This window comes from Lactuca saligna, chromosome 7, assembly GCF_052625555.1.
Source record: "Lactuca saligna cultivar CGN05327 chromosome 7, ASM5262555v1, whole genome shotgun sequence".
Lineage (NCBI taxonomy): Eukaryota > Viridiplantae > Streptophyta > Magnoliopsida > Asterales > Asteraceae > Lactuca > Lactuca saligna.
In genome coordinates this window covers 24,679,209-24,697,433 of record NC_136423.1, presented here as the reverse complement: position 1 = coordinate 24,697,433, position 18,225 = coordinate 24,679,209, and the positions used below count along the sequence as shown (strand labels likewise).

Genomic DNA, 18,225 nt, shown 5'->3' with positions numbered 1-18,225 from the left:
AAAAAAAAAAAAAAAACCCAACAGGAATGCTACTGTCGAACCTGAATTAACTAGGGAATCGCCATAGGGGCACTATGCCAAGTTTCCATTCCAATTTAAAAAGGACGTTAACTTATACGCTTAAACTGAAGTTTTAGAATGAGAAAAAGACAGGAGACCACCTCAATTAATTGACGAATATGAGTATACTACATCTAGCCAAAATCACAAATTTAACCAAACCACATAACTTATAACCGGCTTCAAATTATCACATAACCAAAGTGCAAAGAATTCACAGATTAATTAACTTAATTGGTAAATTACAATCTCATATTACAAAATCACATGGTATAGCTTTAAATCAAATATTCAAGAACTTAATTTCATAAGCACGTTCAATTATAGCTTAGAATTACCAAGAAAAGATTAGGTTTGAGTAGCTCAATGGAGAGACAGGGAGAGGAAGACAAGAGACGGAAAGCAACCGTGAGAGTGGGAGACAAAGGTCGAGACTCCGAGAGAACAGGAGAAGCAGCCGCTAGAGTGTGAAGTCGCCCTACACCCGGCTAGAAAACGGGTGTTGTTTGATTGCTTTGTGTTGTTGACATGGAGGGCCCAAAAAGAAAAAAACTGAACCCACGTTTTAGATATAAAATTGATGGTCGATACTAAAGTCATTGAGAGCCTGAAGCTCGCCCCCTTTCATAGAACACTAGGTCCTCTACAGCTGCACGTTTACCGGATTTTAGTCCGGACCCGGATTACTTTTTAAATCCAGGTGGGTTTTGGAGCTGATTGTTCTGAAGTTTTGTATGAGATTGATATACGGTGTAACGAGTGGACATATTTGGATTCGGAATATGGATTGTTATATTTTTTGAATTTAATTTCATTCCAACCAAACAAATATTTGAATTCTATCTAGTTTTAAATACAAAATAACAGAATAGATAAAAATATATTAAAATACAATCGTTTTTAGTTTGATAAAATGGTGGTCTTTATCAAATCAGAGTTTATCTAATTCGAAAATTGTCGATCGATGTCTTTGTGGATGTACCCCTCGATGGGTGGTAAAAGTGATCAAGCGAAACACAGTTTTGAATTCTTTCCACACCGTCCAAGTAATCCGTCAAACAAAAATATATACTTTCATCAATACGCAGTGAGTCATGACCTTCCTTCCAATATTACCATACGATTAAGAGAAAACACGGATTTTGAAGCTACTGTTGAAGCTTGGTCAGTTAATAAATCACGGTCCATGGCGGATAGAATAAGAAATTATGGTTTCTTTTCTTTTTCACTCAAGACAAATATCTAGGTAGTTATAATCTTCACATCTATGCATCAAATATGGTTTGATGATATATAATTTCCCAATTCGCTACTTGGGTTAGGAGTCCTTCCTCCTGCAAAGGATTAAGTAATTGGATATTTGCATCCCGACATGTCAAAATGATCCCCGATCTCATATAACGAGTTGTGGGTTTACTTGCAACATATACATAACACTAAAAAAATAAGAAAATATAAAAGGCAAAACAACGTAAAAATGACATTTACTTTACCAAATAAGACAATGCCAAGGATGCTTAAGATAAACACAATGTTACGAGTAAAAAATTTGTTGTATTATTCACTGCCAGGGTTCTAAATAACGTAAGGCGTGACTTGGCGACAATGTCAAACTTCAAGTTTTTTTTGAGTCTTGGCGAGCCACGTCGTTTGTAAGGCATGACTTAAGGCGGCAATTTTATATATAATTAATATTTTTATATGTATTTTCAATTATTTTTTTTTATTTTATACACATATATGAGTTAAGGCGGCGTTTTGGTAAAACTTTGTGGCAGGTATAAGCGTTGGAGCCATGACGTGCCATGGCGGAGCCATGACGAGATTTTTAGAACTTTGTTCACTTTATAAACATAGCACAAAAGCATGTTTATATTAAAAAAAACTCGATATGTGCACACATAGAATACAAAACTCAATATCAACGGCTTAAAATAATTTTTGAAGTTAACAAAGTTCAAATTGATTCATATATCAAGCGTCGACTATTCTCATCATCTATACATCAGTGTGATGAGAAACATTCTTACATCTTCTAGTTGTACATGATACATGCCTCTTTCGTCACGCATGTAGAAAAAAGAGTATAACTCTAGGCAAGTATAAGGAAAACGTGTATATTTTTCCTAAGTGATCAAATGATGTTATTATTATTATTATTATTTTTGTTTTTGAGAAGATGACACTACATTTAGATAATGAAAAGAAAATGTAAGTGCAAATTTGTATAATGGTTATTTAATAGGAAAAATATCAATTATTTCTTTTTTGAGTTAAAAAGAAATACTCGTATCTAGTTTGTTGGACTATGTTCATAAACTTTGTTCATCCACAAATTGAATTCAAGAAAAAGAGAAAATTTACCTGAAAATAGCATTGATTGCTAAGGATCTTATTTGAAAAATGTTTGTTTTATAGTATTCTAGTGTTTTTTTTTTCCATTTACAAGGTTTAATATTTATCTTACAATGAAACTTGAAGTAAAAAAAATACATAAATACATAAAAACAATATATCAAAATACATATAAAAAAATACACACACATACACACACACACACACACACACACACATATATATATATATATATATATATATATATATAGAGAGAGAGAGAGAGAGAGAGAGAGAGCGAGAGACATCTTTTTATTTATTTTTTATGTATTTATGTATTATTTAAGTTTTTTAAAGTTGTTTATATAGTTTTTTTTTATGTTTTTATATATTTTAAATGTATTAACGTATTTTTTATGCATTTATATGAATTTTACTCACTTTTATGTATTTTGGGGTATTTTCGTGTATTTATATATTTTTTATTGTTTTATATATTTTTTTGTACCTAGAGTCCTGAAGAGCTTCTAGTACGAGGTACATTCCATTATCAGATTGAAATTGATGATGTTTTGTTTTGGAGCTCCATGTTCTTGATTCAAACATTTGTAATTAAATGTTATTCCTATGATTCCACATATAAGATGCAATTATCATCTAATCCCATAGGAAACAATATCTCGATAGTTGAATCTAAGGGATTTAGGGACTCAGTTTTGGGTGAAGGTTCAGTACAAATGGTTTTCATGACTCATAAAGGTTGCGTCTATCTTAAAGGTAAAGGAAGATTGATTGGGGTGGACAAGAAGCGATTTCTGACAAGAGGAAGGAGTAGGGTGAGAGCGAAAATGATGATCTTAATATTGTATAACTTATTGTAGAAAGGTTGCCTCTTGCATGCGAGGGGAGCAAATACAAAACAAAAGGGTTGGGTTCACTGAATTTGTGTGTGAGTGTACATCCTACATGTACGAATGCACCAACGATCGGCTAGAAAAGTTCAGGAACATTTTTTCAACTATTTCTTTCTTTTCGTGATTAAAATTGTAATTAATATTACACTTTAATTACATATTAAACATCAATGTCAGTTTCGGTTTTTATATTTAAATTTTGGTCGGCTAAAGTCCCGCCATTAGTGTGTCGGCTATCTTTTCTATATAAATACAATTTCAGTACCAACATTTGGAGACTCTGAAAAATCATAATGAAATCGACATATCTCATCTTCTCATATGCTATGTTTCATGCTTCATGGTAAGGTCTACTATAGATTCGGGTAGCTCCGAATAACTAGTTAAAGTTGTTGTATTATGGGAAATAAACACCTGATAGCTAACAAATTTGATAGTACATGCCTCAACGTTTTCTATTTTCTTGTTTGATTTCGTATATTTTCCTAATATAATTCCTACATATTTTACAATGTACATGTATTGGGATGTTTGAATGTGCATTTTCATAGTGAATACTATGTGTTGAAGCATATAATCAGTTGATCATAGCTAATTTAAGTTAATGATAAATGGTCTCGGATTGCTATTGATAAAATATTTGGAGTATTGATTTTTATAATATCTTCAAGAATATTGATCCCCTTCCCCCTTTTCGACCATTTCTTGAAACGTTTTCTATCTTATCCATTTACGGGGAATTTTTGGTTGATTTTTCCGTCTTCTGTCATTTCCTTGGGGCAGAGCTCACATTGCTTTTCCCCTATGAAAACTACACAAAACTCAAATTGGATGCGAAAGTATACAAATGACAAAATGAAGTTCTACTTTTGCCCCAAAACTTTTAAAACCTACAGCTCATCCCTTAAATCTTTTTCAATATTTAAAACCTTCTCTATAAATTTATTGTCAACCAATTGTTAAAAATGCCCTGTAAAATATAAAACAAACAAGTTATTGTAATCATTCACATCTTATCCACTAGTAAGATAAATTATAAAGTTCTAAATCAAACCTAATAACCTCAGTCAACTTTGACATGTTTGAAGTCAAGACAAATTTAAGATGAAGTACAACTTTGACATGCTTGAAGTCATGACAACTCTAAGATGAAGTACCACATCCCTATGCTAAATGGGAAGACACTTTCTTGGTGAGACGATTACAGGCCATTTAACTTGGGGGACTTCAAGACAAATATTGAGGAAATGTTCCTCAACTTATTCAAACAAAGCATGAGTTTACATAAGTACGAAAGTTTGTTTACGGAGAAAGGAAGACTTGCAGGGTGGTTGGAAAAAGATGAGGAAACAAACGTGAACAACTTTGTATGAATGTAATAAGGTATCACCAATCTGTGAGAAAAAAAGGTCACATGGAGCAACCATTGAGCATAGGTATCTACGAAGAAACTCACATATTATAATCTTGCCCTTGAACCACAAGAAAAGAAAACTATCAAATAGAAGAGAAAGTGTAAAGGGGCGTGGAGTCATGCAAGAAGTTCCATTTGAAGGATAGTAGGAGAAAGTTCAAGCCAAGCAGAGATCGTCAAGGCAGCACCCCAAGTGCTGCAAAAATCCATTTTGAAAAAAAAGTGTACAAATCTTGACACGTGGTACATGATTGCACCCTGAAGTAAATGATAGCCTATAGGTGTAAGAAACTCGACGTATCAGCTCAAGTTATCGAGATAATCAAAGCTTCCTGTTGACACATTCATTTTAGACAAAAAGTTCATTCTAGTTTAGATATTTTTAATTAGAGACAATGACATTTCACAATAGTATTATATCTAGAAATTCAGAGCTTTCGGTTGATTGATATATTAGTTACTTATTAAGTTTGAATGTGTCAGATGGACTCCTAATTCAAGATCAAAATTTTCACTTTTGGTTTCACTTTGCTGGAATATCTAGATGTTTGGGTAATGCTGATATAGAAAGCAAGTGTTGAACATACACAGTACATAAGTTGAAGGATGAATAGAAATATATTGGTTTCATGGAAGTAATAGATATACCATTTAACTAGGGTCTTTTTGGTTACTCAAGGTTTATATCTTCATCATTTGTGATTGAAAATATGCACTTCATTTATCTATTGCAGGTGTACATCTTCATTATTTGTGACTGTAAAATATGCACTTCATTTATCTATGCAGGTGATACTGTATATTGAAGCAATGTTTTAAATTGTAATCTTTCTTTGGAGAATTAAGTAAAATGTTTGTCAATATTTTAAAATAGATTTCTGTAAAAACATTAAATAGCTAATAGCTATAAAGATTCATAACAGATTTTCACTGTGCCACATTTTCAAATTAACAAATATAGTAAACGTCAACAATAACACTTACATAATGATTAGCTAATATGTGGTATTTTAAACATTTTTAATACCTTAACGACTCTATTACATATATACAAATAGTTAAGCAGGTTATCGTTTGATGTAAGCTTTGTCAGCATGAGATATGCAAACATCAAAAAATACGTTATTGGACAACACTTCTATGGAAATTGGAAACATAAAATTCTAAAACCCATGTAGTTATTGTCATGTTAACAACTTTTTATAATGGATTACCTCAAAAAGGTGTTTATTACAGTTTTGGACTGTAGCATGTCACACTGTGAACACCCCTGCTAATTTATATAAGAAGAGAGATTATAAACACAAACTAAGCTACTAACTACAAAAGTGCATTGTAGTACGCAACAACTAAAACTACATCATCTATATAAAGAATGAATGGATCAAACAATCAATGGCAGTGGCAGTGCGGAGCTAGCTAGTAGCAAGGGATAGCTCGTGCTACCCTTCAAAGTCGTCCATAAAAAAAAAAGATGTTGCAGAAGTGCTACTCCCATGGAGAAACTAAAGAAGAAGAGAAGTGGGGACAACGATTCAAATAAAGACGCCCTTAACAGATGAAGACGAAGGTAAACTTGATTTGTCCTATTTAGAATTGAAGGCAACCCTAATTTCTCCAATTTTAAGTCGAAGCTAGAAGGCAACCCTACTTTGATTCAGTAATTCCAGGTTTTTAGAGGTCTCACTTTGACCTACATAGCATTCTGAAATGCTTAGTGTATGATTAATTTGATTGTGATTAATATTGATTAAACCTGATTTGTCCTATTTAGAATTGAAGGCAACCCTAATTTCTCCAATTTTAAGTCGAAGCTAGAAGGCATACCTACTTTGATTAAGTAATTCTAGGTTTTTAGAGGTCTCACTTTGACCTACATAGCATTCCAAAATGCTTAGTGTATGATTAATTTGATTGTGATTAATATTGATTAATTTAGGGTAATTATATTCGTTCATGAATGGAATTTGTGTAGCATGATCTATGTTTCCTCAATTTATTTATCGTTTCTTCACTTGGTGTTATTTATGATTAAGTTAAGATTGGTACTCTGCATTTAAGTTTTAGTTTAGAAGCATTTTGGACAAATTAGTATTCTATTTTCGCAACAGGCTACTGCAATGTGAAGACAATTTATGAATCTTAAATCACTTTTGATGCAATTTGTTACCTGTAGTTTTAGGATTTTTAAAAATTTTGGCACAAAAATTGAAATTCCTTTTAGAGTTGTAGTGGTATTGATGAAAAATAGATGCACTGAATTAACAATGTAACTTTTCTTGTTTATAATCGATACAAATGAAAAATAACAATATTGATCTATATTATTTGAGTTCCTTGATTTCAGGTTTCAATCTAGCAAACAGTAGGATATTCTACAATTATAAGAACCATTCATAAAAATATGAATGCTTAAATATAAAATCACATAGATTGTTTAGGCAATATTTATTATTAATGGAACTAAAGGTTAGAATTAATGGCTTGACCATTCATTATACATATTCTGTGAAAACTAAAGATTAAGTTACATAACATGTTTGATCTTTCCACTTAAATATATAAAAATAACATGTTTAGGATTAAACTTCAACCAATTACAATTTATTGATGGAGTTAAGAGTTTTGTATAGTGTAATTTAGAACAACTTTAACATCAAAGAAGGTAAAAGCTTTACACAATAGTTCGCTAAACATCATGCTAGGAAATAAAATCTTTCACATCATAGCTTGTCTATACTTGTCTTTATATAGTAGATATAGTACAAATATGAGGCACTATTAGACAATGTACAATCCTATTCATGACAATCTTCATTCACTACTTACTTCCTAAAGTATGAGTGACTATGGAGTTTCGAATAATCAAATTATTTAGGAAGTAAAACATGCAAAGTAAAACGTAATAATAAACTAATTAACTATGGTATCAAATGTATTGAATATATACAATCTCTATTATTTAATCACCATAATAATTGCGACTTTTTTACTGTATAATGTTTTGAGCAATCAACTAACCACTTGAATTAAACACCATTCATGCCATGTTATGAACATGCATACTATGCCTCTCTATGATCCTTCCTTTGTGAATAGATCACTTAGACACAATGATGCTCATTTCATAATTCTAAATTCTTATCACTATCCAAGATGTGATGAAATTTCAACTTAAGATGCATTAATCTCATGTGATATCAAGATTCCAAAGTCTCAAACACTGAGTCTTTGATATTATAGAATATACAATTGGAACTTTGTTACTATGGTAATGAAGGTTCTAATTTGAGGTAGACTCCTTGAACACTTCTCTTTCATTAAAAATTTTAACTCACATGTAGACTTTTCAACTATCCCCTATTATGGAAACATTTCCATATATTCATATGACCATCAATTCTGATCAAAAACCATCTCAATCTAAAATTATGTCACTATGGTCCATCCAAATTTATAACATACTTTTAACTGTCTACAAGCAACCAGTCTTTTGGTATAGCCTTAGAATGTTCTTGACAATAGTTTAACAACTTTAGTCACACAACATTCTAGACCTTTTTCTAACAATGCTCTGAGCATTTGACAAATAAGAATAAGAGAATATTATCACATATGTAATCGATCCTATATTCAAAGCATACGGGACTCAATTCGTTATGCCTCACATAAGGATTTGATAAATGTTCTGTCTCTCGCTATAATATTTTCATATATTGAGTCTCCTATGTTGAACCATTTCAACATAATATTTATATATGTATATTATAAATTTGTATTAAACTATACAATCTAGACCTTTATAATCGAAACAAAGTATGTGCTCCCTCTCTCTTAAATCTACTATAGCAAAACAATTCCCAAACTTTGCAATTTGTAAATTGAAAAATTTGTTTCCTTTGAACAGTATTATCAACATGTAATACTAACATAACAATTATGCCCCCACAAGCTTTGACATGTACCCATAAATCAACTAGACTTCTAGAAATCAATATTCATGACTTTCTTACTAAAGTACAAATTGTTGTTACGCGATGCTTTGATAAGTCACCAACTAGACTTCTTAAGCTTATATACCTTCATTGGATAACATATGTGTGTTTAAACCCTTTCAAAATTTGTAGATATATGTCTTGAAAGGTCAAACAATTCCTTGCCAATTCCTCACAATTTGAAATATAAAGAGGGACGTCATACTCATATTGTGAATTTTAGAATGCAATTAACACAACTAGTATCCATATTGATCTTTATCAAATCTTATAATCTACCAGCAAAAATATTTCCTCACAATCATTCTTATGAATTAGAGCGAAAACTTTCCCACCCAGATTTTATGGTAAAATATGTTCCCGTCCATGTGAATCTATCATTTCCAACCTACAATCATAAGACAAGGTTTAGGACAAAACCAAAATCAAATTTAGCTTTCCTTCACAGACTAAACTTTTCTATTCCAAATTTCTTGCTCTCTAGTAGCACAAGGGCCTACCATTGCTTCCATGTTGTTAGCAACTCACCCATTTTGATCAATGTACTTTCTCTGACCAACGGCTTTTGTTTTTGTGTTAAATGAAGACATAAAACTCATAAGCGTTGCCAACTCAACAAGAGGTTCATCGAAATAAGAATGTGTCAACCAAGCACGATAGGTCATCAACCTCAGGTCGCGTGCTAGAGATAACTAAAAGTTTTATTGTCGGTTGACTCTTAAAACTCTCTAGACGAATATGACTCCCATTGGCTTCTTGACATATGATTTTTTATCTCAAGAAAAATTCATTGGCAAGCTAAAAACAAATATTCAAAAGTTTGTGTGGATTCTCGACGAGAAAACACGTCATAGAATAGGTCTCAGTTTATCTTTTGTTTCTCGATTAACGAAAACATTACAACTCTAATTTTATATGTTCTTAGAGTAAGAAAACATTTTACTCCACATGTTTCGAGGTGTTTTCAACCTTCTTAGTATGAAATGAGTTTCAAGATATGATTTGTAGTTACTAGAGTAAGAAAATCATAACATCACAATCAAATATGCAATTTGAGGCATTTGTTAATGAACTGGTAGATGGTATCGGCCGCATCAGACAAGAAAGAGAAAACTAGATGCCAAAAGAAAAGCAAAGAATGAAATTGTTCATCAAAACACAGACGACAAAAAAGAAACAAAGCAGGGAAACACCAAAAAAACACATTAACACACGCAACATAAACCCTAAAACCAACAAACAGAAAAAGAGCATACCAACAACAGAGAACGAAAACTTAGGGTGTGCATCAAGCCGCATAAATCACGACACTACACTGCATTATACGGTTTTGGACATTCCCATTACGGTTTGCAGGTTGTAAGTCTTATATATTGCACTATGTGGTGTGGTTTGAGATTTCTATTTATAAAATTGCGGTTCAAACCGCACCGCAACGTATTATATATATATATATATATATATATATATATATATATATATATATATATATATATATATATATATATATATATATATATATATAATGTGATTTCATGCAAATATAATTATGACATCATGTAATCATTTTATTTGTTGTTTGCACTCATGACATTCTGCCAACTTAATGTATTAAAGTATCTTGATTAACCATAAACACCTTAAGGTATAGAAATTGTGATAAAAAGGAAAAAAATTATTGTTATAAAATACATTTAGAACTACTTTTAATAGTTATTTTTCAGAAATATTTAAAAAAGCCTCAATATTTTGGTACAATTTATGAAAAAGTCATAAATTTTATTTGTCAACAAAAAATCTCGATTATTTGATAAAATATTCAAACCAACTTTTTTTACCAGTAAACTATTTTTTACCTCGCTATTTGCAGAAAAATCTCTTTATTTGGGTTTATTATATACTAAATCCAAAATTTTAAGTTTATTTCAGATCTTCTACTCTTTCATAAAAAATCTTTAAATTTCTTGGTTCTAAAATATTACATGGTTGTAACCAAATTTTGGTTCAGTTGACTCTTTTACTCTTTCACTACAGAAATCTTGAAATTTCAATTTTTTTTTACTCTTATAATATTTTTAACATGAATTTGTGTGAGAAATGGATTATATGTACCATGATGAATTCAAAATGATGTTAACGTCATTGTTTTGTAGTAATTAATTTGTTATGGAGGACTTTGATCCTAGGTTTTATGAAGCTTAACCACATTTATCTCTATTCATAATCTGAACAAAGAAATTTCCAAATTTGTAGTGAAAAAAAAAAGTAAAAACGTGAAGTAAATAAAAAATATTGGGGTTTGTTGTCATAAACTATACCAAAATAATAGGATTTTATTAAGGGTAACTGGGTAAAATAAATAGATATCGGTAAAAGAGGATTGATTTGAATTTTTTGTAATCGGGACTTTTTTTTAACAAAATTTTTTGGGAGGTTTTAATAAACTATACATAAGTAATAACTAATTTAAACTATCAACTTACCATTTTTGTAATTGTCAAAAAAAAAAAAAAAAAAAAAAAAAAAAAAAAGAAAAGACAAACCCTAAGTGCAAATAGAAAAACTCATATTTCATAATCTTGGAAACTAATAAAACCGTACTAACCGTCACCACCAAATCAAACCACATAATGCGGCTTAAAGCTTTCGTGATGTGGTTTATGGTTTCTAATATTCTCAAACCGCGTATCTTGTATATTTATGTTCTAGTCTTATTTGTTTTGTGACCCATTTATAGTTAGCTCACACTATATAATTTATATAATACATAAATTATATAATACAAATGAGAAATGGGCTAAGATTGTAGGCTAACTATATTTGGGTTAGACAATAACTCAACTACAACGTACATATAGAAGAGACGACAATATATGTGGCACACCCACGGTAAACCAAGAAAGGGGGGGGGGGGGGGGGGGGGGGGGGGGGGGGGAATGTGAAACCAAGAAGGAAATAGCAACTTCAATTTGGTAAAAAATAGACGAAGATGCTGAGTATCAATTAGAAGAAAGATAGTTGAGCCGATGTAGCCGTGCTGCAGAACCAAAGAAAACCAGCCGGATGTGCTAAACTAGCAAGCCCTCAGCTCAAAAGAATACATTGTTCATAAGCCATGACCACAATTAGCATGTTATACAATGGTCAAAAGTTGAAATTAGAAAGTTCATGTAATAATACATGTGTTGAAACTCAAACGGCAAGGTGATAATGTGATAGTTATTTGGGCATTGTTGGACAACTCTAATAATTATGATCTTTTAAAAAATATAATAGAATCCATTAAAAAGATGGTCGGCATTATTTTTTGTTTATAATATAAGAAAATTATAGCTGCATACCGTATCATGTTAGCTGATTTGAAACAAAAAATAAAAAAAACAATTAATGTCTGCATGCATCATGACTTCACACTCCAAAACACAAATGTATACATAACACACACAATGTAGGCTGCGTTTGTTACATGCAATAGAAAATTACAAAATGATCAATATCTTGAAATAAGAAATGATGCAGAATCCAGAGGACCATGATCAAGCAAATACCCAACCCAACCAAGTAAACTTGGACAAAAACAACCTAAAAAGAGATGACTAAAATGCGTTAACATGAATTCAAAGCGTCACCAATCAATTAAGCTGATTATCTGAATTAGGACCATCATCAAGCAAGAACACTTCCCCATCTCCGCTTTCATCTGAATCGTCATCAGTTGCAGTATCACTATCACCATTACTATCAGACCAATCAGCATCAGTATCAGGCCAATCACAAGTAACATAAGAAAACTTGATATTTGATGGAAAAACAAAACCTTTTGCTTCCAACCAAGACACAACCTACCAACAGAACAATACAAGTGAGAAGACAACAAAAATGAGAGCAATGCAATGTATGTATTGATTAATCAGTTGATCAAAGCTATGGGTAGCTAGGTTATTTAACAATATCTCAATATTCCGTTTAGTTTTTTTTTAGCTATAGAAACAACTTAGGTGCTTTTTCGTTACATTAACCCTAAACAATCTGAAAAGTTATAATCACTTTATCCAAACAGCCAATATTAAACTCAAACGAAAATATATTTTACCTTACTACATCGAAACCCAATTTTAAACTCCTTGACATGGGAAAGATTTAGTATAAATCTTTTAAGCATCTCTTCTTCCGCTTCTTTAAAAGCACTAACATTTCCACTTATCTCGCCAAACAAGCTTTTAGATGTATAATCTAAATTAGCTTCAATTAATGAAGACACATCTAGCAACAAAAGATCCCACAACCACAGATCACCTTCGATTGTTAGTGATAGAATATTAGGCGCATTGATTTCCATAATATTGTCAAGATGGTCATATTCATCCTCATATTGATCATCCTGTAGAAAATAGTAGTATCCAGATAACACCAAGTTCTTCAAGCTTTTTGAAGTAATATCGAGCCGACTGTAACCATAGCAACCTTCTAATTTCAAAGTTTCCAATAGAGGACTACCAGATAATATGTTTTCAATCAAATTTGCATCTAAATATGTAAAGCAAATACACAAATTCCTAAGCGTTTTCCAACTAATCACCCCAAATGGGTTAAATTTGCAGCCTGATATTGTCAGATCAGTAAAACATGTGTTGATAAAGAAAGATTGATCTAACGAAAATTCATCTTTCATAGTAAGTAACTTTAACTTAAGCTCTTCAACGTTACAATCTATAGCATAACGAATCCAATTGCTGATTTGCGATCCAGATCGAATATTATAACATATATCAACATCGAGTTTCTTGAGCTTCAATTGACGGCATTGAGTTAGGGTTTTGTCGACGTTTGAAAAGAAATCAGGCCCGGTACTACTACATATATAATCATTGAAATAGAGAGAAGGAACCAAAGTCCAAAGATGTTTCCATCGTTTTGAGAGTAGACCTGTTCTAATGGCGGCTTTTGTGGAGAGTAAACGAGAGAGGATTTCATGGAGCAAGCAATCTGGCAACGCACTGATTCGATCTTCCTCCAAGTCTTGACATTTTAGCCGTTTAGGTTTATTTTGTCCTTCTACCATCGTTGTTTCCATAGCGGCAACAGAGCATACGCTGCCTTTCCACAAAAATTGCAGGAAAACTCAAATTAGGCGTATATGTAAACAAATAAAGTTTCACTTCTTCCCTATACTTCAAACATTTACAATTCCATGACTATACTTTTTATCAAAAATTTAGCAAATGGTCGATCTGGGTTGAGTTCGGGTTCAACCCATTTAATTACTAATTGGGTTGAAAATTTCAATTCAACCTAATCTTTTATTTACTTTTATTTAAATAAGTTGATATTTCCAACCTCAACCCAACTTTTCAGATAAATTGATTGTCACCAGGTTGACCCGTTTATATAGAACTCAAACCCAACCTATTAAAGAAATTGGTTAAATTTAGGTTGACCAATTTAAAATAAAAATAAATAAACAAATTAACTAAAGATTACAACACTTAAAGTAGTTATAGATTTAATTAAAATTTCAAATTATGACAAAAACATAATCCCAATTTACATATACAAATAAAATTTTCAAATAACATTAAAGTTATGTAATTTCTAAGTGATTTTTTAGAGTAGCTATTGCTGTGCGCATAAAAACAAAAAGTTAGGAATTATGATTCCATTTATTTTAAACATAAATAACAATACAAATATTGTTATTTATAAACTAATACTTAGATTAATACATGATAATATTTAAATAATTATTAAATTAAATATAAATTAAAGTTAAATAGGTTGGTGGGTTGAAAACAGTTGATACTTTTTACCCGACCCAACCTATTTAATTAAATAGGTTAGACGGGTTGACCTATTTAAATTAAATGAGATGAAAATCTCAACCCAACCTGCTAATTTTAAGTTGGGTTCGGGTTTGGTTGATGGGTTGGGTCGATTTTTGCCAGCTTTATTTTTATCTATCCACTGAAAAATTAATGTATTGACCATTATGCATTTTATTTTACTAAAAGACTTTTAATCCAACGGTATTAGATGTTATTTTTCCTCCTTGAGGTTGAGGGTTCAGTCTCCTATGAGACATAGGTAGATTTAAGAGTGTTTTAGGATTATATTATATTTAGGTTCAAGTCTCGTTTGAGACATAGGGAGATTTAATAATAGTTTAGGATTATATTGAGAGAACCCTTTCTCTAAACTTTAATAAATTATTACTCTAAACATGCTACATGCATATTCATAATATAATTTACGAAAGTCTGGATACAAACCAACTATTAAGAATTTTACAAAGTTTTATATATTACATAACTTTCCATAAATTTTTACACTAAGTACAAAAGGGATAATATTAACTATTCTACATCTTCCAAAAGTACATGACTATATTGAATGTTTATTACCTATGATAGTTAAACACTGTGAGGGATAAGCGGGTGACGTTTAGTGAGTTTAATAAGAGTTACAATATAACGTTATGTCATATACATATCAATATGACAGAAACAAAGAGGGACAAAGAACAACAAAGACATATGTGTATAATATGTCATGCTTTCCATATCAACAAATGATTTGATTCAAAGATTTACAATCAATGAGACACAACAATTTCAAAATGGTATACATCATAAAACTTCAGCTCAAGTGGTACAGAAAATATAATTTCGGATTATCATTTTGCTAGAATATACAGACTTTCAACCCTACACAGCCCTATGCCAATATCAAAAGTTATATGAGTCATGCTCTACATGGCCAAAGACACAAAGCCAATACCAGAAGTGATACAAGACATGTTGGAATAGTGTCTAAGGCTGCAACTATATTAAACAAGTATTTGACCCGATTGAGCATGGTCCTTTTGGGTTGCCTTCACTATAGCAACTTGATAGGATGATTTACAATGAGATTTGAAATATTATATAGTATAATATTATTATTTGATTAATATAAGTCATAAATTAATTAGGAATTAATTTGGTGACTTAAAGAGATTAATTAAATAGAAGGGATTAAACTGTCAAATGTGTGATAGTTATACTTTAGGCTATGATTCCTTATGGATAATATGGTGGACGATTTTAGGGCTTAGTATAATCCTAAAATCCGTCCAAAGGGTTATCATGAAGGGATTAGGATTGCTTAGGGCTTAAGTTATCCAATTAGGGTTTAAAGGTAAAACCTTAGGAGCCTTACAAGTATAAATAAACCCTAAGGGTCATGGAAATCGGCACCCTCATTAGTAAGGAAACCCTGGCCGATTTCAAAGTCATTCCCCACTCTCTCAAATCATCCTCTTGCTAGTTGGTGTTTGTAAGCCATTAGAGGAGTGATAATTGTGACTCTAAAGCTCGAAGAACAAGAAGATCAAACAGTGATTCAAGGTAAACTTATAACTCTGAATTCTCAATGTTATTATGCTAGAATAACCATTATAAGTCTTGGATTCATGCATGTTAAATTAGAGAAACCTAGATCCAAGCATTAGGGTTTGTATGTGCACATAGGAATGTTCATATGGCCAAAACCCATCAGTGGTATCAGAGCCTAGATTGGTTTCTATTGAATTGATGCATTGGTTACTTGTTTGATGCTTGCAAAATTCGATTTTTGTGTTCCTACCTGATGAACTCGGCGAGTCCCATAGTGGACTCGGCGAGTAGGCCTCAACTCGACGAGTCTATTGTGGTACTCGGCGAGTTCGAGCGTCAGAAAGAGCTAATTTCGGGATTTATTGTTGTTTATCCTTTTGAAACATACCTTAATCATATTAGGTCAATATAAATCTGATTTTTTGATATATTTGAGTATATCCTTGACCTAATTGAAGATATTTATCAATTGATTAAATATTAGTTTCCTTATGTGATAATTGACTAATTATTTTAATTAAATTGGTAAATTGTTTTGCAAGAAATAATTAAATAAATCAAATATGGATAATTATGTGATTAAATGTTAATTTAAATTATTTGTTGTTTGATCCTTTATGTTTTGAAAAGTTTAAAACCTACCCTCAAGTTTTGAAATTTATGTTTTGTGATTAAAAGTTTAATTTGGACAATTTAAATTTCAAACCCTGGAATTTTACAAGTTTAAAATTTAACCCTATACTAATATAATATTACAAGATTAATATATATATATATATATATATATATATATATATATATATATATATATAATTAAAATGCTAGTCTTACCGTTAGTAGGCCTCATTCACGAAGCCGGTCTATAAGGTGGGTATAAGGTTGCTGTCTATAAAATTGCGCTTAATGGGTGTACACTCACACCCACCGCTTGCTTGATCGGTGGAGGGTCGTTAGCCGAACAAGTACGATAGGGCAACCTCATCTTCTTATTAAAAGTATAATAAGAAATACAAAGTAACTACATGTTTTTCAAAATTCCCAATCCTAGTTACTTTAGGAAAAGTGAATTGATGCAATCTCATGAAATTACACTTTGCACCCTTGCTAAGAAGTTAGTGGAGCGTGTGTGGCTTACCGGCACACTAATTGGTTCTAATGAAAGGTGGCAAAGGGTTATTCATTGCTTATCATAGTTTGATGAAGCGTGTGTGGTTTACCGATACATCGAATAGGTGATCGTTACAATGAAGGCACCATGTGAATTTGCATGGTAATTCATACCCACTTTGTGATCCTCAGTATCCTAGTCACAAACGAGATGGGCATATTGAGATTTAAACATGCCATTGAAAAGTTCAATGAATCTCATCCAAACCTAGGAATTCTCAATACATTTAGAACTTAAAGTTATCTTTTCATGGTGGAGAATTACTGAATCGTCATTCACTTACCTTCAAATTGTTTGCATGTTAGATTACGGCATCTGTGACATCCCCAATTTCACGGCTAGAAAAAACCGGTTTTGTTTATACTTTATTTCAAAATCAGAGTAAACTTTTAATAAAAGAATTGCGGAATTTGTCCCAAAACAATAATATGATAAAGATTTATCAAAAGCATCTCCTTAGAAATGTATTTCATTAAAAGACTTGGGATGTCATGTTCGATACAGTACATAAGTATAAACAGTACATTATAAGCCTTACAACAGTTATTTACAACTAATGGCCTATAATCCAAAAGTCCCTCATCATCATCATAATTATGCTCTGAGTCTACTACCTGTAAAACAGTAAGCTGAGTGGGTCAGGCTTGGGGAGCCTGGTGAGCATATAGGGTTTTCAACCCACAAATAATAATAAATTTATTAATTTCATCGATCAACAATAAATTTATTAATTTCATCAACCAACAATAACCCTGATTACCCATTCTCGTTATCCTCACTTTACGTCCCTAAATACCTATACAAGGGACCTAGTCTAGGGATTTTATCATCGGGATGGACACTACTGCTAAAGGGCTTCCTCAACAATAAATGTCCTAAAGGCAACCATGAGGGAGATGGAGTACACCGGTGAACACATCGTTCACAACACCTATAGGTTGCGAGCCTGCTAGCGTTCCACTAGACTGTC

General features: G+C 31.7%; 1 protein-coding gene across 1 annotated transcript; it reads right to left on the bottom strand.

Annotated features, from left to right (window-relative positions):
• Positions 1-12,127: 12,127 nt before the first annotated feature.
• LOC145005642 (F-box protein At5g03100-like) lies at positions 12,128-13,810 on the bottom strand. Its single transcript, XM_078964757.1, has 2 exons — positions 12,811-13,810; positions 12,128-12,559 (listed from the first exon to the last, which is right to left on the bottom strand). Exons 1-2 carry the CDS (start codon positions 13,789-13,791, stop codon positions 12,350-12,352), a joined length of 1,191 nt encoding a protein of 396 aa, XP_078820883.1. The 5' UTR covers positions 13,792-13,810; the 3' UTR covers positions 12,128-12,349.
• Positions 13,811-18,225: the final 4,415 nt, after the last annotated feature.